General features: G+C 36.6%; 1 protein-coding gene across 4 annotated transcripts in view; it reads left to right on the top strand.

Moving 5' to 3' along the window:
• Positions 1–21,938, top strand: part of EPHA6 (EPH receptor A6) — a gene marked incomplete at both ends in the record, with an annotated part of 853,969 nt that overhangs the window by 641,826 nt on the left and 190,205 nt on the right. For all 4 annotated transcript variants that reach the window (XM_079704141.1, XM_079704139.1, XM_079704140.1 and 1 more), the window contains one exon: positions 6,955–7,140. In XM_079704141.1, coding sequence (XP_079560267.1) covers positions 6,955–7,140 — 186 coding nt within the window. The remainder of the gene's footprint in view (positions 1–6,954; positions 7,141–21,938) is intronic.

The following is a 21,938-nucleotide window of genomic DNA, read 5'->3' as shown; positions in this document are numbered from 1 at the left end:
ATAGAGCATCAAGCAGAGTTTTGAAATGCAAATATTTTTTAGTCTAAAGAGCTCTTTCAATCTGCCTTGAGGGAAGAAAGCAGGTGGTATGAGAGGCCTGTGGTAGAGGCTGATACTGGATTAAAAAAGTGTTCTAGGAGTAGAGGTAACAGTGAGTTTGAAAAGTCAAAATAATATGAATAAGTGTATTCAATAAGTGAGTAATACACTGGACTTTATGATGTCAGAGATAGAGAAAACTTTAATCTTCTTGAGGACAGAGTTATAATTGGGAGTTTGTTTTATCAGAAAAGAATAAAAACTTGCTCAGAAAGAAAAAGAGGCTGTCTGATGTTTGGAATGTGGTGTGGGAAAAAATGGATAATGCGTTACTGACCTCACTCACTAAAGAAATCCTTACCCCTTGTTTGATAAGGAAGTCATTCTCCTGTCTTGCAGAAATCCTGCTTCCTGGCTTAGGCTTTAAGAACCCAGCAGTGAAGGATACTTAGAGTGACATATTTAACATACTCTCTGTGGTATCAGTATAATTTTAAAAGACTCAGTGGTTACATGGAACTTTTCTTAGACTAAAAAGCTTTGTAAAAATATACACATTACTCTTTATCTCTCAAGAAGAAGATAGGTGGTAAGTATTTAACCTATCCACAATGATACCAAAGCAGGAAAAAGTAATATGACTTCCTCTAATTCCGCAAAACAAATTAGTGGCGATGCCAGAAATAGAAGCCCTAACTTGTAAACCTGTCCTCTTCCATGTCTTAGTCGACTCTTCCTATTGACAAGCCTTGTTAAACACGAGAAGTCTTGCATTGTGTTGAACCTTCCTGTGAAGTTGAATCAGAAACATTCAAATATCATTTCAACTGGTGTGAGATTATGTTTTCAAAAAGATGTTGTTCTCTTTCCTATGTCGAAGGTGTGCTGTGTTCTCTTTCATATGTGGAAGAAACCAGACAGAATTAGTCATAAGGATTCTGGTATTTCATCCCTGAATGACAGACAGTGAATGCAATGGGGTGTGTGACCCTTCTGATAATAATAATGGAATTTACCTTAAGACCTCAAGAGACTAATAAATTCCTCTAGAACTGAATTAAAAATCTGTTATATGATTTTCCTCTATGCCTCTTCTTTTTACTCCTTATATGACACTTTAAACTATTATTCCTGTTGCCTTTATACTCAGAAATGAAACTGGATTGTTTGCAGTTAAGTTTAAAAATAAAACTGAATACAGAAGGTATTGAGGTATCTCTTAACTGTATACAATGAAAGAAGAGCAAAAATTGGAAAATTTTTACTCTAAGATAGCCCAACTTTGAGTCTGGAGTTGTGTTTTCCCCATATTCATGCAGCAAGTATTAAAGAAGTGCTTATTATGTACTAAACACTGAGAGTACAATAGGAAATAGAGACAGTTGATCCCTGTGCCATCATGACTTAGATTACAGTTGACTGGATGGAATTCAGGAGAAGTGTTGAAATGGAGGGATAGTTACTAAATGAGTAAACTAATTAAAAATGAATTTCAAAGATGATTTCACATAGTTAAAAGTGCTATACAGTAAATATGTTATGCTAATGCCCTCAAGCCAAAGACCCCAGGAACACACTATAGTTGAAAAAGCTGGGTTTATTGCTCATTTCAGCAAGGGAAAACACACACCATGGGGAACTCTAGTGTGTGTCAGTAAAAAGGTGTTAGAAAGAACCTATTATAGCACTTGGGCTTTGGTTGGGTGATTTGGCAGGGGGTCCAAGAAAGCAGGAGTTTGCTCTGGATTAAATGCTGTCAGAAAGCAATGGCAAATCTGCAATTGAATATCTGTTCTCATTGCCTCCTATTGGGTGCCTCCATCACCCTGTGATGGCCGAATACACAATGCCTTACATTGAACAGGTGAGATTAACAGGTACTTATTCATTCCATATACTTACAGCCGGGGCGGGGGGAGGAGGGACACCATATGCCACACAGGGCCACCTGGGCTACACTTGGGAACCCAGTGGACAACCGGGGGCCGTGGGAGACAGGCTTTGTAGTGTCAAGAGGGTAGGGTACCCCTGATACCCTCAGGAGGATGTGACTGGCTTGCTTGAATCATTCCCCAGGCTGGCAGGAGAGTGAAACCTGTCACTCAGGGATGAGGAGGAACTGCATCTTATCCGTTTGATAAGGCGGGTTGTTTGCCCTTATCTGTGGGAGCAGAGTGAAGAGGAGAACCCGTGGTAAAGCCATTTGAGGCCCTCCCTGTTCCCCCGCGCTGTCAAACAGCACATAATATTGGGCCTTAGTTTTAGGACTTCTGCCATAGTATCTCAGTGAATCTTATCTACAGGGAAGGGAGACTAGAACAAGAATAAGGTTTTAATTGGTAGAGAAATAGCAGTCACTCATTTTAGCCAAGAGAGGAGGAGATGTTTAGTATTTTGGGCAATGTGACCTTGCCTTTTTTTCTGTGCTTAGGCAAAATTATGCAGCAGCCTTGCTCAGTCTCATTTTATTGTGTCTCAGAGTAACCTGGTTGAGGTTGAGGTTGGTATAATGTCTGATAGGAGAATAAAATAGCCTAGCTCTGAGAGTGAGGCCGGCTTCTGATTGTAGAGCTGCTATTTTTTTCTGTCTGATTTGGAGGGACCTGATGTTGGTGGGGGACTAAATGAGATGGGTTCATCAGAGTAAGTTTCTGAAGAGGGGAAAGGTTGGCATTTGCTGCTTATATGAAGCCATCGCGTAGAGAAGAACTGAGCAGGGTGGAGACAAGGGAGGAAGGGGAACAACTTGTAGAGAGCGTTCCCGTCAGAGGGACACAGCAAGTGTGATGAAAGAAGCATGTCATTACACCTGAGAGTTATGTTTTATTTTATTTATTTATTTTAACATCTTTATTGGAGTATAATTGCTTTACAATGGTGTGTTAGTTTCTGCTTTATAACAAAGTGAATCAGCTCTACATATACGTATGTTCCCATATCCCCTCCCTCTTGCATCTCCCTCCCACCCTCCCTATCCCACCCCTCTAGGTGGTCACAGATCACCCAGCTGATCTCCCTGTGCTATGCGGCTGCTTCCCACTAGCTATCTATTTTACATTTGGTAGTGTATATATGTCCATGCCGCTCTCTCACTTCGTTCCAACCTACCCTTCCCCCTCAAAAAAATGGTTCTGAAGAACCTAGGGGCAGGACAGGAATAAAGATGCAAACGTAGAGAATGGACTTGAGGACGGGGAGAGGTATGTTTTTAAAAACCGTCAAGAGCGTGGCTTTCTGCTTCAGTGACTCTCAAGGGGTTGGAGGTAAGGGAGTACCAGAATCTCAGAACAGGGGGAGTAAACTTTCAGAAAGCCTCCAGGGGATGTTGATAAGATCATCCTCCAAGACAGATTGTCCCTTGTTGCCTCTACCCTCCTCCACAGTTTTAGTTAAACGATATAGGCTTTATGTGGAAAATCCAATTCTAATTGATAATTTAATATGACCCTATATACCGTAAAACAAAATTGCTTGTCCAGAAAGGTTTTAACACCATCCAGGGAGAGAGATGGAATTGTTAGCAAGTGCGTGGGCTGTCAGTGGCAGAAGATCAATTATCCTAGATATATTTTTCTTGACTCTCTTGAGACTAGATAGACTGTAGTGAGTTTTCCAGACCATCTAATATACAACCTAGTTAAGCGAGGTCTCCATTTCCATTTTATAGTGAAGGATTCCTAATATATGGTTTTATCATTCCATCTACCTGTGCATATCCAGTTAATGTGTTTGAACACTATACAATAGTGAGTTTGAAGACATCATTGTTACTAACTGGGAATTTAGCATATTAACACAAGTATTAACAATGATAAATATCTCAGACAGCAGAGAATAGTAATTATAAGCATGGACTCTGGAGCCAGATTGCCTAGGTTCAAATTACAGCTCTACCACTTTGTAATTACATTACCATGGACAAGTTACTTAGCTCGTATGCCTCAGTTTCCTCATCTGTAATGTGAAGATAATAACAGTACCCACCTCAAAGGTTTGTTGTCAAGATTAAAATATTTTTTAGGTTTTTAGACCTGGCCCATGATAAGCACTATATATGTGCTAGCTTTGTAATAATGATGGTGAGACTGTGTTGGTAAAGGGAAAAAAAAGTATTTAACACCATATTCCTATAGTTGATGAGTTAATGATCGACTAAACAGTATATATAAAAGTTCACATTTTATTAAGGAATAAATTCTCTTTCCTATGATTACATACAGGACCTCCACTCTTGCTACAAGGACAATCATATAATGGATCAGTCTTTGGCAATATTTTAAAATATGCATTTAATTTAAAATATTTTTTCCTTTCTGGCTGATTTGCCTGATTCATCCAGGCTTACTACAGATAAGAGTTATAATATATTCTATGACTGATTTTTTTACACTATGCCTAAAGAATGCACTAGGAGTCTCAGATCTTTAATTGAGGCAGCCATATTTAGTGTCACTGAAGTAAGTGTGATAATAGCTTGATCATGCAAAGCTTGACATGAAGAAAATACCTGCCTGGTGTTAATAAGATTACATGAATTTCACACAACAGAAGACCAAAGTAAATTGCCACTCTGCCTATCTTGATAAAATACCAACAGAGTTTGCTATTCATTTCACTATATTCAGAAGTTTATTTGAATTACTATGAAATGTTAACAGAAAATCACTTGCAATCTGGGCTCATGGCAGGTGAGAGGTTTTAAAATATTGTTGAATCTTTATATGTACTAACAGATTTATTAAGGCAAAATAAAAGAAAGAAGAAGAAAAAATATTTGTTTTGTTCTAGATATTCATTAAAGCAAACCAGAGTGATCTGAAAAGGAATTTCAAGTATCTTAGTAGGCCTGGATATATCGGACATTAATTTAAACATATACATATACCTTTACTCTCAAGGTTCACAGCCTCAATAGAAGAATGTTGAAAATTTCTATCATTTGCCAATTTTTTATGTCTAAGAGAAAATCTTTAAAAAATTAAAAACATTATTACAAACAAAACTGGAAAACTATGGCTTCTTTCTCCTGTGAACATAAGAACATTTAACTTCCAATAAGTTGAAAGCATCATTAAGTAAAAAAAAAAAAAAACAACTATTCTTGTTTTGATGTCAAATTATGTAAGATTTGTAAAACCCCAATATCACATACACTGAACTTAGGGACCACATTCTAGTCAGCATTTTTTGTTTGCTTGTTTGTTTTTTTTTTTTACCATATATATATACATACATACATATATATATATGTATGTATATATATATAAAACTCGCTAGACTGCTTTTTATTTCTAATGGACATGTTTACACATAATTTAGGAAGCAAAGTTTTGGCTTATTTCCTTTCTAGTTTTTTTTTTTTCATTTAGAAAAACATCTTAGCATCTATACCGAAATATAATTAATATCCATGAATAGTCAACATTTAGTTGACTGTAATGAATTGGTTCAAAGAAAATATGGATAATCTGTGGTGCTGCAAAAATTTAATTTGATCCTCTACACTTAAACTTACATAGCATCGAGCTACTGGCCAGAACTGCTAGCTAATAAACCAACTGAAGATACTTCAATTTTTATTTCTTTCACCTTTCCAAAGATTTATATAACTTAAAGCACATAAATAGTACTTTACAGTTTATAAGCACTTTTATATGCATTATCACTTCCCAGTATCCTTATGGGGAAGGAACATTATAGAATTACAAAAGGTTTCATTATTATATTCACTTTATAGATGAATAAATTGGGGATCAAGCATCATGCTTTTAAGTAAATGCAGGAAATTGACCATAGAAAAATTAAATATGAAATCTCAAGCTTTATTGAATTTACTGCATTGCACTGAGAAGTCTCTGACCATCCTTCCCTCAGTAACCCCTCTAGTCAACCTTGTCTCCTTACTGCCCTACGTCCATGTCTTTCTCTTTACTGTTTCTGACCGTTGAATCTTTGTCTTCACTTCCCTCACTCCATATACTCCTGTCTGGAATGTTGCTACTTTTCTTGAATATCTGAATGCTACCCATCATTCAAGGTCCAGCAAAAGTTCCACCTCCTCCAGGAAGTCTTGCAGCTCCCATTGTTCTTACTTAAATAATACAACATTTGCAGGGATTGGTTCTTAGGTTCCTAAGTGTTTCAATGTTTCGTCTAAATTCTCCTACTAGACTATAAGCTACAAAGAACAAAGACCAACTCTTATACTTCTTTGAAATCCACAGCACTCTAGCACTGGATATATATGTAGTAAATTCATGATAAATATTTGGCTGTTTTTTAATCTATCCATTGGAGCCATTGCTGAACTGTAGATAATCTTACTGTATTTGTATTCAAACCATGTGACATGTAATTTAACCTGTGTGAACTCAACTATAATAAGTAATTATAGTTAATTATAATTAACTATAATTATAGTGTGGTCTTTTCAATATGTTCATATACCAGTTGACCCTAGCATTGATTTCTAATGGCAGTGAAGCCCAGACATATGCCTGTGCAATCAAATCAACTTCATATGCCTGATGGATTCCCTGAAAAGAGCAGGCATTTGGCCCATATATCAGTATTGAGAACAGGAACAGGAAATGTTATGCAGTGATTGCTTTTCTATAGAATTGCATTAGCATCACCCATTCTGCTAGTCATAATTTCTCAGCAGATCAGGGATATCTATCAATGGAAGTTCCTGTGGTACAGCATATGAAAATGCATTTCATTATTCATTACAAATGATGCTGATCAGGCATATTGTCATTACAAGTTTAATTTTTAAGGAAGAGTTCTCTGTGTAAAAATGGCACATTTGAGAGTCATCGTCTTAAAAAACAAAAAGATGGTACTTTGTGACAATTCAGTTTTTCTGGAATATAAGTATTCTGTTTAAACAACTACTTTTGTTCATATTTTAAGGTGAATTTGGAGAAGTCTGTAGTGGGCGTTTGAAAACACCAGGGAAAAGAGAGATCCCAGTTGCCATCAAAACTTTGAAAGGTGGCCACATGGATTGGCAAAGAAGAGATTTTTTAAGAGAAGCAAGTATCATGGGTCAGTTTGACCACCCAAATATCATTCGCTTAGAAGGTGTTGTCACAAAAAGTAAGTACTGATTTTCTTCTTTTATATATCTGTCTCAATTCCTTAAATAAAAAAAAAAAGCTTACTAGCAATATCACAGCCATTTTGGGTATAACTTAGTTCAGATATCATCTTCAGATATCGTCCCTTGGAGTCTTGATATTAGTCTATGACATTATCAGAGTTTGCATTGGTTACCAAACAGCTTTGAAATGTTTTTTTATTACCTGTAAATCATTTGCTAATTTAACTTGAAATAATAAATCAAGGTAAAGGGTTATATATTTTTTCCTAATTTCTGTAAGCAATTCACTTCTTCTGAACCTGCTTAAATTTCAATATTAATAGGAGAAACAGTTAAAATATTTGGGGTCATTAAGGTAAAATAGTTCTGTTTGTAAATAAATGTCATAGACAATACAAATATAGAATGCTTTATCTAAAGTAAAACTTTCAAATAAAAAGTTCTTTATGGAACCTACCTACATAAATGCCATTAGAACTGTATTATTTTAATTTATATAAAATGAAGAAAAGAATTACAATTTCTGAAATAAAAATCCAGTTTTTACAGAAATAGTGGGATCAAAACCATTCCTTTGGGAAAAAAGTTTCTCAGAAATCCAAAACTAATCATATCATCTAAGAAATAGATTGCAATATCTTCACTTTTATTTGAATAATGATAAGGCATAACTTAATATTTCTCTTTATTTTATTCACTAATGAGTTATAACATATAAAACTCATTATAGTATGGCATTGTAAACTCATAAAAATAATCTAACTCTTTGAGAGGCATTTTTCTTTTGTAAAACTGAAATTTCTTTTAAAACTATTTAGATGAAATTGAAATTTCATGTTATATTTGGAAGAAGGAAAGTGTAAAATCTTACTAAAAACGTTTAACTGACTCTGTGTCTGAAACTCCAAAGTCCTTCTCACAATGCATTGGCCAACATGCTATCCAAGGAGAGCAGAAAATTACTGATAGCCATGACAGTTTGGAGGACACAAAAGTTTGCTTTTGATTTCAGCTGTTGCCATGGGCTGTTACTTTAGTGGCCTTAGTAGAACCTTCCAGTATTCATGCCCTTGTGTTGTTCTCTCCCACATTGATTGTGGGCTTGTCCATGTGACTAGCCTTGGCCTATGGGACATTAACAAGTGCGATACAAGTGGAAGCATCTTACATATTTGTACACTGGACCTTATCCTCTTGGAACACTCTGTCATGTAACTTAGTCTCCAATGTTGAGCAAAACCAGTACCTATGGTGAGGCCACACGCAGAACTGCAAAGAGGAGAACTGAGTCATTCTAGTCAACAACAGCTCTACAAGAGCTCCCAGCAGATAGTCAGCACTGAGTGCCAGCTTTGTAAAGAACCACCTCAGACATTACAGCCCCTACTTCTACTGCCAGATGGCTGCAGCTGCAGATGATATTTTGTGGAGCAAAGTATCCACCCAGCTCAGTCCAATCGACCCGTAAAAATCATGAGAGATAATAAAATGGTTGTTGTTTTAAGCTGCTCCATTTTGGATAGTTTATTACACAGCAATAGATAACCAAACAGATGGACACCAGTTAGAATTCCACTCCTGCCACTGAAGTCTTCTGAAGTTTTAGGTAGATGATTTAACATCTCTATTGTTTACTTCCACACTGTAAAATGGGGCCAAAATAAGTCCTACCCAATAGGAATGCTGTAAGGATTAATTTTATAAATGTATTTAGCATGTGACTCATAGTAAGCCACATTAAATGGTAGCTATTATTGGTACTATAGTTTACCATTTCATTCTCATGGTAACTCTTATGCATATCTGCTGAACCTTCAGTATTCACTGAAGGATATTGAATATCAAATGGGTGAATTAACCCACATAAGGACCTCTGACCCATAGTAAGTGGTATGACTGATGTTCAGACTGAGGTCTGTCTGTTTGACAGATCCATGGGATTTTTTGTTTCTTTGCTTTTTATTTTGCTGAATAAATCAGAGTTTTACACTTTGCCTTATCTGAATTAAATAGCATTAAATAAATGACAGTCTGAATAAAATAACACAATACTTTTTAAAAATAAAGAAAATATTTAGGTGAGTGGAATAAACTATCTCTTATGTAAAATTTGGAGAGATCCAGATATGCCACAATACCTAGCAATAATACTAATCTAAAAGAGAGAGAGGAAACAACATATTAATTATTTCTTTTATATATTCTGACTTCTTTGTCATTAACTTAGCATGAACATTTCAAGTTATTCCTTCTGTTTTATATCTCTCTGGAATGAAAATGATAATTTTAAAGTTGGATTATGAACCTTTGCAAAACATTTAAAATAATTTAAGTATGCTATTGAAGTCCTCGTATGAGTATTTATGCATGAAATATCTGGAAATAAATATCTAACAATAAATTCAGATCAGATATTTATTTTCTACCTTTGATAAATCACATTCTGTGAATTATTCATGTATCCCTATGTGTTTTATTATCTATATAATATTGTATATAATTTGGCCCTAAGAAGTAGTAGGAATTATTCTAAATCAACTGAAGAGGTTTAATAATATAATCTATGGCACTTGTCTGCCAGTTTGAAATACTCAGTTTATTTCACAAAGACATTCAAACAACTAACACAGTGATTGCTTTATATCTGTAACAATCTTGTATAAAACTGGGACCAGTGACCCTTACGTAGCCCAATTTTTATGATTCCTAGGTGAAGGTCCTTATTCCGTTTTAAGAAAAAGAAAAAGGGAGAAAGGATAAGAAAAGAAAAGAAAGGCTAATTGAGAAAGGATAGATACAATATGCTTTTGAGTGGCAATAATCATTGTAGTTTTAACTTGTAAGTATGAGACCCACATAAGGGTGTTGTAGTGATGCTGAGGTGGGTGGTGGAGATGGAGAAAGGAATAATTCCCCCAAAGACAAGTGGGCGTATTTATACTGTTATATTCTTGCAAATGCTATGGGATTTTTAAGAGAAAGGCAATAAATAAATGAATGCCTCATTTCCATAAATACATGGTAATTGTTCCAAGATTACCCTTAAGTAGCTAAGAGATAGCTAGCAATTAATGCTCCCTAAGGACTACCATATTGCATAAAAGATAATACTGACAAAGATAAAGATGCAGTATAGGTTTATACAGTCATGTTAGTAGATTATCCTGGGGTTCTGAGAAATAAATACACTGACTCTCAGTTGCAAGTAATGCAAAATTATAGATCAAAATCTTCATCAGATCCTTTTATAAATTCTTAATATGCATAATTTTTATCTTACCTATAGGTTTTATTGCTGAGAGATACATATTATAAAGTTCTTGGAAACACTTTTGCTCTTTCATACTTGTGCATATAACTACTTTTATTATAAACTTCAAAGTTAAATGATTAAAAGCTGTATTATATAGAAAGTGTGTCAGATCAAAGTTGAACCTATTTGTTTGACACACATCACAATTTCATTAACCTATTAAGAAGCAACTGATATAGAAAGAGACTAATCCAGCTAAACCATTTGCTTAGCACATACATTTTCTCCAAGAAGCAAACAGAAGCCATCAGTTAGAGAACAGACTTGTAGCTATTAGTACCATGGATAGTAGCAGTTTGTAACAGGTGATGTATACACCAGTGTCATTAACTACATATCCAAAAGAGAAAGTGCTACCTTCTATAAAAAGATAAGAATTGTGGTTAAATGATAAAGAAACACAATGCAGTAACCACACTCTAGAAGATGGGGCCCTACAGTTTGAATTCATGATGATATGGAAGAACCAAAAGGAGAAAGAATGAAGTGCCTATCTCCCAGCTTAGGTAACAACTAAATATAGGTATACTAACTACATCTCAAATAAATCATAAATCCAGTGAGGAATAATAGAAGTCAATCAGGATATCAAACAAATTCCCAAACATAAATTTATTTTATCATGGGACATTGCTAAGGACTCTAGAACAGCATAGAATCTATAACACAAAGTACTGGGCCTGCACAAACCATCTTTAAATATTCCAGAACATTGAGGGTTCCTTCCAAATAGTTTTGATGGGTCCACCTGGACTCTAAGTCAGAGAGTAGATTCGGGCCAGTCAAATAGACAATAAATACACAAGAACTGTTTCTCCAGTCCCAGAATTGCATTTTACTTGTCAAGTAATACATTCTCCAAGATTTCGACGGTTACAGTTGCCACCAATATGATAGCTGCCTCTCCACCTGCTTGTATATTCTGCTACTCAACACAGGGTCTTGTGCAAGTTATTCAATGACTTTAAGCCTCAATATTTTCCTCTGCACAAAGGATTGAAAAGTTCAGATTGTACTACAAAACAAGAAAGGTCACATCTAACCCTAACATGTTTGTATTTCATTCCTTTGCCAAAAGAGTCATGAGATGTTGGTAAGGAAGGTTTGTGCCAGCAATAACTTACCACCCCACCTCCAACTTTATTATAATGTCAGGTTCATATCGGTGATCAGGAAGAAACAAAAAGTGCCTTTAATAAAGTGTTTATCTTACAGTCTGTAAAGTAGAAAAGTATAGGTAAAATTTTGCTGTAAGCAAAATCAAGGTTTGGATATATGGAATATATGTTGAAGGGAGTAAAACATTCTGTGAAACTGATTCTAATGAAAGAAATTAGACTTTTTTTGTGAAATTCAGCTACTCAACTAGCTAAGATAGGTTAAGAATTTTGTTTTACTTTGTTTTGTTTTCCTAGGAACATTTACTGAGCACCACCAAGGTGTCAGACACTACTGCTTATTAAAACCTAGAGATAGAGAAAAAATGGTCTCAGTGCTCTTGAGAAGCTCATTTGTTGGCTCCAGTCCACTGGGAGCAACAAACAAGTAGGCCAGTATTTCCCAATATGGTGCGGCATGGGCTATTTTGGATACAATTATTCGTTAACTTATTCATTATTTTATTCAGAGAATATTTATTGGGTGCCAACTCTTCTAATCACTGGTAATAGAGTAGTGAAAAAGACAGAGCTTTTACCTGCTGGAGGAAACAAAAAGGAATCTAAATATATCAATATAATTTTAGATAAAGAGAACAAACCTGAGAGAAGTGAAGGAGCAAGCCATGCTAGGGTTTGGTAGGATAGTATTCCAGGCAGAGGAAACAATAAGTTCTAAACCCTTGTGCTAAGAAAGAATGTGGCGTGTTGGGGGAGCATCGAAAATAGCTAGAGCTAAGTAATAATAGTGTGAATTATATATTGAAAGAAAAAACTAGAGGCAGGTAAAACAGTAAGGAGGCTAGTATAGTAATCCAAGTGAAAAATGATGAGAAAGATAAAGAGAAGAATTAGATTCAAGAGCTGTTTCCAAGGTTAAATTAGGAGACTTGAGTGACTGATTATATATGAGGAATGAGGGAATGGGGATGGTTTTGGATGACTTCCAAGCTTCTGGTTTACATAAGCAGGGAGACGGAAAGGAAATTATGGAGAAATAATAGATTTGGAGGGTTAACAATGAATTCTGATTTGGACGTGATAAGTTAGAAGTGTCTTGGACATTTAAAGACTTCCAGGAAGCCTCGGTGGAATTCTGGTGTGCAGGTGCAAATGATGGGTGGATCAGTAGTTGAAGCCATCGGGAGGATGAAATTACCCAGAAGGTTGAGGAGAACTAGCCCTAACAGGCTGACTTAAAAAGAAAAGCTTATGAAAGAGACAGACAGAACAACCTGGAAGAAGGAGGACAGATCTCTAAGAATGAAAGATGGGTCATTAGCACAAAATGAGCTGGGAAGCCAAATAAAATAAGGATTGAGAAGCATCTATTGGATGGAGAAACTAGGAGGACACAGCCCACTGTGAGAATCAAGGCCAAGACTGCAGTGGACTTTAGAGTGAGTGAGGCATGTGTACACTGCAGTCAGACTGATAGCTTAAAAAATGCAAATTAGATTGTGTTCATTTCTTACTTAGATTCCAAATGCTTAGCATTCTTTAAATCATTCATTCATTTAAGTAATATTTATTATGTGCCTAACTATTATGCGCCAGCACTTTTCTAAGCATTAGGTATTTGGCAATGGATAAGAAAGTCAAAACGCCTGCCCTCCTGGGTCAGGTCCCTGGGTCTTCTTTCTCTGGTTTCATTCTCCACCATCCTTCTTGAATCCTAGATTGCTTTCATACTAAATGACAAAATCATCTCAAAACTTATTCTCATTTTTCCCATGTATTCTTTCTTTTCTAAATCCCTGAGGCACTGGAAGAAAATGTACCAAACTGACCCTAAATGGGTACATAGATAACTATGGTATGCAAAGATTGTTGGTAGCTAGAAGACCCAGCTGCCTTTGGAGTTACCCGCCTTCCTTTTTTCAGTCATGTACAAGGCTAGATCATTTGCTGAGGTGATAGGTAGAGGGCCTGAGGTGTTGGTGAATATTTGAATTGGCTCTTGAGAAAAGTGTGAAAAAAAACTGATTAGGAAAGGTTAGAAAGATTGTGGGTATTACTAAGAACACAAGAGAACCTGGAGATCAGGACAGAAGCTGCTGCCCCAAAGAGCACTGTTGATAAATGAGGAAAAGAGTTGATAGCATGAAAGTAGGAAGAGATGCAACCCGAGGGAAAAGGGAAGATGAGAGGCAACAAAAAGAGAAGAAATAGAGATTTTCTCTCTTCTCCTACCATCTTTAATATTTACTATTTACTGTTTATGGAAATTAGTGATGAATTATTCTTATGCAGTTTCTGGAGTCTAACGGAGTCTCAGGAGATCTACTGCAAAGTATTTGCCACTTGAAATTATAATGTATACATATGGATAAATAGAAAATGAAGCAAGTGTGACTCTGAGAAACAGTAACAAGACGACATAGTCTTGTCGCCCTGTGTATCACACTGTTCAAGCAGCACTGGGGCTAATCAGGATCACCAGCTTATTTTCTTTCTGCCAGAGTGTACTTTTCTCTCTTTACAAGAGAGAATAAAATTCCCCTGTATTCAGAAGGAATTTATTCTTGTCTCTTCAGTGTTTAAGTATCTGAGTTTTCTCAAGGTCATTCACTCTAATCATCTCCCTAGATCTACTTCTAACTTACTGTCTCCTTCCTGTGGTTCTCTCTGTTTTCTAAGCCAGCCTGCTAATTATTGGGTAGACTATAATAAGAAGTATCAGTTTAAAAATTCTAGTAACAGGTTGTTCAGTCTGAAGATAACACTGTAAGAACTAGGAGAGAAAAGAGAATATAAAAACAACTTTATGCATACATAATATTGCCTTTTAATACATCTAAATAAAATTGAATAGAGCCATCTAGAGGGTGAAATCTTACTCATTTCAAAAGTGAAAATTCTTTCCAAATCATTTGGAAAGAATGATGCAATTTGTTCTGGTAAAGAGATTGATGGCTCCAAATTTGAGAAGGGCTATAGATAAATCCATGTTATAGATATTAATTTGCATCCATAAACTCAGGAGAATGAGTACCATCCTTCCAGGCTGCAAGGTAAAGTAACCAGTCATTACTTAGGAACTTTTTCACCAAGTTCCTGATGGTCTTATATATTGATAGGAGTGAATAAAGACCAGGAGGAATCTTAATCACTGAAAATGATTATGGGCTACTGAAAATGATTATTGGCCCCTTGTATATGTGATTTCTGATTTAAAAAATTATCTCAAAGTAATGAATGGAAATCTAGCAGTGTCCTTACTTAATCCCTTGATGAATATCTTAATGCTTGTTTTGTTGTTGTGAGAATATATTACTATAACTTTCCTTAAATTTTCACCTTGATATAATTTCAGACTTACAGAAAAAGTTATTCAAATAATATTGTTCCAATATAACTCTCACTGTTTCCCCTGATGTATTTTACATAAGCATAGGACTATTATCAATGCCAAGAAACAGACATCTGTACAGTACTATTTACTTAACTACAGACTTTTATTCAGATTTTATCAGCTTTTCCACTAGTGTCCTTTCTCTCTTCTAGGACTCATCCAGGATCCCACATTGCATTACTTATCGCATCTCCTTAGTCCAGTCTGTGTTTAATCTGTGCAATTCTTCAGTCTTCCCTTGTCTTTCATGACCTTGACAGTTTTCAAAACTACTAGTCAGTGATTTGTAAACTGTCCATTAGTTTGGGTGTGTCCGTTGTTTTTTCATGATTCAATTTGTGGTTATGCATTTTTGGCAGGAACATCACAAAATTTGCATACCCTCTTTACGCATTATATCCGAGGGTACATGATGTCCACGTGCATTATCCCTGGGTATGTTAACAGGGATCACTTGGTTAAGGTGGTGTCTCATAGAAAGTTACTGAAAAATTACTTTTCCCCTCTTGTAGTTAATGTATATTTGGGAGGAGATTAGACTATGCAAATATCTTGTTTTTCCTCAGACTTTTTCCCATTAATTTTATCATCCATAGCAGATCTTGCCTGCAACAATTACTACTGTCATATTTTAATGGTGATTTTTCTATTTTTCTCTTTCCTTCTATATTTATTAATCAGAACATTTCTTTAAGGAAGAACTGTGTTTCAGAATGTTCTGTGAATGGAATTACACAATAAGTAGCCTTTCAGACCTGGCTTCTTTCTCTTAGCAGAATGCACTTGAGATTCATGCCTCTTTGTTGTTGCTGAGCAGTACTCCTCTGTATGATGTACCATCAGTTTGGTTTTGCATTCAGCGATTGAAGGACATCTGGGTTGTTTCCAGTTTGGATGATGATTTATAAAACTGATATGAACATTCATGTGTAAGTCTCTGTGTAAACACATATTTCTATTTATCTTGGAGAAATACCTAGGTGTGGAATAACTAGATCCAATGGTAAATATATGTTTAATTTTCTAAGAAACTGCCAAACTGTTTTCCAAACTGGATGTTCCATTTTACATTTCCACTAGTAATTAATGAGAGTTTCAGTTACTCTGCTTCATCAGCAATGCTTGATACTGTCATTTTTTTTAAATTAGCCATTTTAGTGAGTCTATATTGGTATCTTACTGTCATTTTAATTTGCATTTCCTATGACTATTGATTTTGATCATCTTTCCATATGTGTACCTCGCTATCCTTATATCTTTTTTGGTGAAGTGTGTCTTCAGATTTTTACCCATTTTCTTTCATTGGGTTGTTTTTTCTTAATGTTGAGTTCTAAAAGTTTTTTTTAATATTTTCTATATACAGTTCTTTGTCAGAAATGTGATTTGTAGATATTTTTCCAGTTTGTAACTTGTTTTTCTGTTCCATGAAGAGTGTCTTTAGCAGAGTAAGTGTTTTTAATTTTGATAAAGTCTAATTTTTTTTACTTTTTTCTTTATGGATTGTGCTTCTCTGTGTGGTATCAAGAAACTCTTTACCTAGTCCAAAGTCACAAAGACTTTCTCTTCTACTCACCTCTAGAAGTTTTACGTATAGGTCTATGATCCCTTTTGAATTAATTTTTGCATAAACTGTGAAGAATGGGCCAAGGTTCTTTTTTTTTCTGTCTTTCTTTGCATATGGAAAATTTCGCCACCATTTGTTGAATTCTTTTTTTTTTTTTTTTTAAGGTACAATCCTGTTTTTCCTCATTTTTAGCTTTCTTTCCTTGCTTAGAATCCTTCAATGGCTTTCCTTCACCCACAGGACAAAATTCATGCCACTGTATATAGAAATTCAAGGTTCTAAAGATTGTACTCCACTCACAGCATATTTTTAGCCTTATTTCCTGGCTTCTCTACCTCAGTTTATATTCTATTAACAGTAAATCACTATATGATTCATATTTCAAATGAAATATTCAAATAAATAGTTCAGTGAATCAATGACTGATCATATTTGATCATACTTGGCCCTCTTCTTGGAAATTCCTCTCTTTCCCACAGCCCCATCGCCCTTAACTCAACCAGCAAACTCTGCTTATGAGGGATGACTCAGCTTATACGAAACATCTTTTCTTAATCTTTGTACTCGTAGATATCTACATTGCACTTAACATGTTGTGCTATAATTATCATTTATATGTATGACCCAAAAGTCTACTGTTTCTTAACTCTTACCCTATAATATTAGGACCTCTGCACCCTTTTGCAATGGCCGTGAGTTTTTTCTGGGAGAGCAATACAGGATCTGCACTGTCTTTTACACCTGTTAGGGCTCCCTCTTACCTTCACATTTCCTGCCCACAGCCCTTGTAGAGGCTCCAGCAGCCCAGCCACTGCCCATTAGTAGGGAAAAACTATCCTGCCATTCATTTGGTTTCTGATGACCCTTAATTTCCTGTTAATTAAGGGTTAAACTCAGTGTACTGGCCACCCCATATTCTCTATTTAATCTTTTTTTTTTTTAATAAATTTATTTACTTATTTTTGGCTGCATTGGGCCTTTGTTGCTGTGCGCGGGCTTTCTCTAGTTGCTGCAAGTGGGGGCTACTCTTTGTTGCGGCGTGCAGGTTTCTCATTGCAGTGGCTTCTCTTGTTGTGGAGCACGGGCTGTAGGCACACAGGCTTCAGTAGTTGTGGCACGCGGGCTCTAGAGCACAGACTCAGTAGTTGTGGCACACAGGCTTAGTTGTTCTGCAGCATGCGGGATCTTCCTGGACCAGAGCTCGAACCCACGTCCCCTGTACTGGCAGGCGGATTCTCAACCACTGCGCCACCAGGGAAGTCCCTCTCCATTTAATCTTAATTTTCTATTCTAGCTTCATCTTACTCGCCCCTCAAGCTCCCTCCTCCCAAATCTCCAATACATACCCCCCGATGCATATTTTATATTACTTGCTTTTGGATAGAGGGGGGAATCCTGTGTTATATTGGAATGGGGATTTGGGGAGGCCATGATATCTTGAGGATAGTCTTTATTTTATTTATTGTGGTGCCTAGCATGGTGCTGAGCATACAGTAAACACTAAGTTCATATGAATGAAGGAAAATTGTAAGAAAGAAGGAAAAGGAAGGAAAGGATAGGGGTAGAATAAAAAGAAAGAGGGAAGAAAGTAAAGAAGGAACTTAATTTTTCAAGGACTTCAAGCCCAATTTTAAATTTGAACACTCTCTAATGTCAGTTACATTTATATGAAATTGGCAGCTTTTCTCATAATTGTGCTTCTCTGTACTTTTGTAATTTCTCCTTCCTCTGAACAGCAATCATATTTTAGCTGTTTTTCTCCTATGAAATTTTAACTATATATGTTACATTATAATTTTTTAGGAACATGTCTTTTTCTACTGTACCAGAATCAACTTCAGAGTAGGACCACATTACCTAGTCTATATCTTATATGTTATAACACTCAATCTCAACTTCGGAATGGGTGAAGAAATATGGTAATGTGTTTCCTCAGCCTGAGAAGTAAAAGTAGGCACAACTTAGACACTCATGATTGAGATACAGCAACAGAATGATGTGAATTTATTGACATTTTTATTAGGTTACATCAATCACTGTGAGTGAATTTATTCATTTCCCACTCCTCACAAATGTCAGCCAAAGACATCAGTGATTTTTTTTTTCTCCTTTTCATTCAGATGCAATGGCTATTTCAGGATTCTTGGGCCTGAAAGTAATGCATTGACCTTTCCCCTAAACATTAATGGCATGATTCTCTTGAAATAATCTCAGTTTTCATTTTGGCAAAGCCATATATTATATGGGACATGCTATTGTAGTTGGTACAGCAATCCATAAATACAGAAAGCTATGGCACCTCTGTGACTTTGTCCCTATTTCATATACCTAATCACTGAAGTATTCCATTACACTGGAATGAAAGTATACAAAAATGCCTTCCATTAGCTGGAGTTTCTGTGATTTAATGATTTCTTTAATATAGATAATATCTCATTGCAAGAAATTCCAGGATATTGCCTAGGGAACACAGGTCTGGATAGGAAGTATAAGGCTACTGGAGAAACTCAAGCAGAAGGAAGGGTGGCTTAAAAAGAGGAAGATGCAAGGGTGAGCCTTAGCAGGATTTCTTAGTTTGTTCCAAGAAATGGAGAAACTAGTTATTTCCCTAAAAGAGGATTTATAATTAATATAAGTATTTCTTACATGTTAGCTAAATAAATTTACTAAAACAAAAACAAAAGCCTCCCTTATGTCAACTCTAACATTCCAAATTTTTCTGCCTCAGTGAAACACTGTTTCTAGGTCATAGAAACAGTGTTTCTAGGTGATGGATAACAGACTCAGTATTTCACACCAAGTACCTCCAAGTAAAAAAAACTGGAAGACTACATTTATCAAATAATGAAAGTTTTAATCATACAACTTGTAAAGCTTAAAATTACTGTTTTTAATAAGATGGGCCAAATGAAATAGTTGCTAAAACTAAAATAATGCTACCAGTTCTCTGATATATTTCCCAGATTTTAGCTACAAGGGAAATTCTTAATTGCTAAGGAGGCCCACCCTTCAGTCTAATTACAGGAACCTACTCTTCTTACTAATTAAGATATTGAGAGGGCTTCCCTGGTGGCGCAGTGGTTGAGAGTCTGCCTGCCGATGCAGGGAACACGGGTTCATGCCCTGGTCTGGGAAGATCCCACATGCCGCGGAGCGGCTGGTCCCGTGAGCCATGGCCACTGAGCCTGCACGTCCGGAGCCTGTGCTCCGCAATGGAAGAGGCCACAACAGTGAGAGGCCCGCATACCGCAAAAAAAAAAAAAAAAAAAAAAGATATTGAGAACTGACTAGGAAAGCAGAAAGAAAAAATCATTGGTAGAGAAGCTGGTGTGGATGGAGCAAATCCCTTTTTAAGTCAAATTTTAATCCCTTCAACCTACCCAATAAAGACTTCAAAGAATGATCATTAAGATGCTCACTGATTTCAGGAGTACACAGTGAGAATTTCAACAAAGAGTTATAAAATATAAAGAAGAACCAAACAAAGCTAAAGAATAAAATAACTGAAATTTTAAAATATTCTAGAAGAAATAAACAGTAGTTTAAATGATACAGAAAGATGGATCAGCAATGTGGAAGACTGATTAGTGGAAATCACCCAAGCTGAACAGGGAAAAAAAAATTTTAAGCAAGGATAGTTTAAGAGGCCCCTGAGACAACTTCAAGCATACTAACATCCACATTATAGGGGTCCCAGAAGGAGAAGAAAGAGAGAAAGGAGCAAAGAAATTATTTGAAGAAATAATAGCTGAAAACATCCCTAACCTGGGGAAGGAAACAGACATCCAAGTCCAGGAAGCACAAAGAGGCTCAAACAAGATGAATCTAAAGAGGTCCACACTAAGACACATTATCATTAAAATGGAAAAAATTAAATATAAAGAGAGAATCTTAAAAGCAGCAAGAGAATAGATATTAGTTACTTAACAAGGGAAGTCCCATGAGATTATCAACTGACTTACCAGCAGAAACTTTGCAGGTAAGCAGGGAGTGGCACGATGTATTAAAGTGATGAAAGCAAAAACCTACAACCAAGAAGATTCTGCCTGGCCAGGCTGTTGTTCAGATTTGAAGGAGAGATAAAGAGTTTTACAGAAAAGCAAAAGCTAAAAGTGTTTAGCACCACTAAACCAGCTTTACAAGAAATGTTAAAGTGACTTCTCTAAATGGAAAAGAGAAGAGCACAGCAAGAAATATGAAAATTACAAAAGGAAAAAACTCATTGGTAAAGGAAAATATACGGCAGATCATCCACTTATAAAGCCAGTAGAAAGGTTAAAAGACAAAAATGGGAAAACAGTGTCTATCCACAATAGACAATAAATGATACACAAAACAGAAAGATGTAGAACATGATGTCAAAAACATTAAACATAGAGGAGGGTGTAAAAATATAGGGTGGTCAGAATGCATTCAACCTTAAGAGATCGTCACTTAAAATAATCACATATGTATATAAGTTGTTATATATGAACCTCAAGGTAACTACAAACCAAAAACCTATAATAGATACACACACACAAAAAGAAAGGAATGCAAACATAACACTAAATATAGCAACCCGCAAACGGGAGAATAATTACAACTGCAGAGGTTCTCCCCAAGGAACACGGTATCTGAGCCCAACATCAGGCTCCCTTGCCTGGGGGACCTGCTCCAGAAAGAGGATCCCCCAGAACACTTGGCTGTGAAGGCTTTGAAGGCCAGTGGGGTTTACTTTCAGGAGATTCAGAGAGCTGTGGAAATAGAGGCTCCACTCTTAAAGGGCGCACACAAAATGTCACATGCTCCAGGACCCAGGGCAGATGCAGTAATTTGAAAAGAGCCTGGGTTAGATCCACCTGCTGATCTTAGAAAGTCTCCCATGGGACATGGTCCTGCCCACCAGAGGGCTCAGGACCTGGCACCACACACCACTGTACAGACGCTAGGCCCAGGACCCCCAGGGCCCTGAAGCCAGAGACCCTGGGATACAGGTCCACCTGCCAGCTGGCAGACACCAGCCCCAGGACAACTGTAGCCCTGCAGCCTGCCATTACAAGACCGATTCCACCCATCAGCAGGCCAACATGAGCCTTGGGACACCCCAAACCCCAAAGCTAGCTGTGTCAAGAACAGGTCCCACCCACCAGCAGTCCAACAGCCACTCTGGGATCCCTGGGCCCTGTAGCCAGACCCCAGGATTCCACTTTTCCCACCAGTGGGCCAGTACTAGCCCCAGGCCCCCCAGTGTCCCATAACAAGCTGCCTCATGGCCCAGCCCCACTACTCTCCCAAGACTGAACCAAGAAGAAATAGAAAATATAAACAGACCAACTGCCAGTAGTGAAATTGAATCAATAATAAAAAAAAAAAAACCAAAAAACTCCCAACAAACATAAGTCTAGGACCAGATGGCTTCACAG

Source organism: Hyperoodon ampullatus (genome assembly GCF_949752795.1).
Source record: "Hyperoodon ampullatus genome assembly, chromosome: 5".
Taxonomy (NCBI): domain Eukaryota; kingdom Metazoa; phylum Chordata; class Mammalia; order Artiodactyla; family Ziphiidae; genus Hyperoodon; species Hyperoodon ampullatus.
This window is presented reverse-complemented; position numbering and strand designations above follow the sequence as displayed.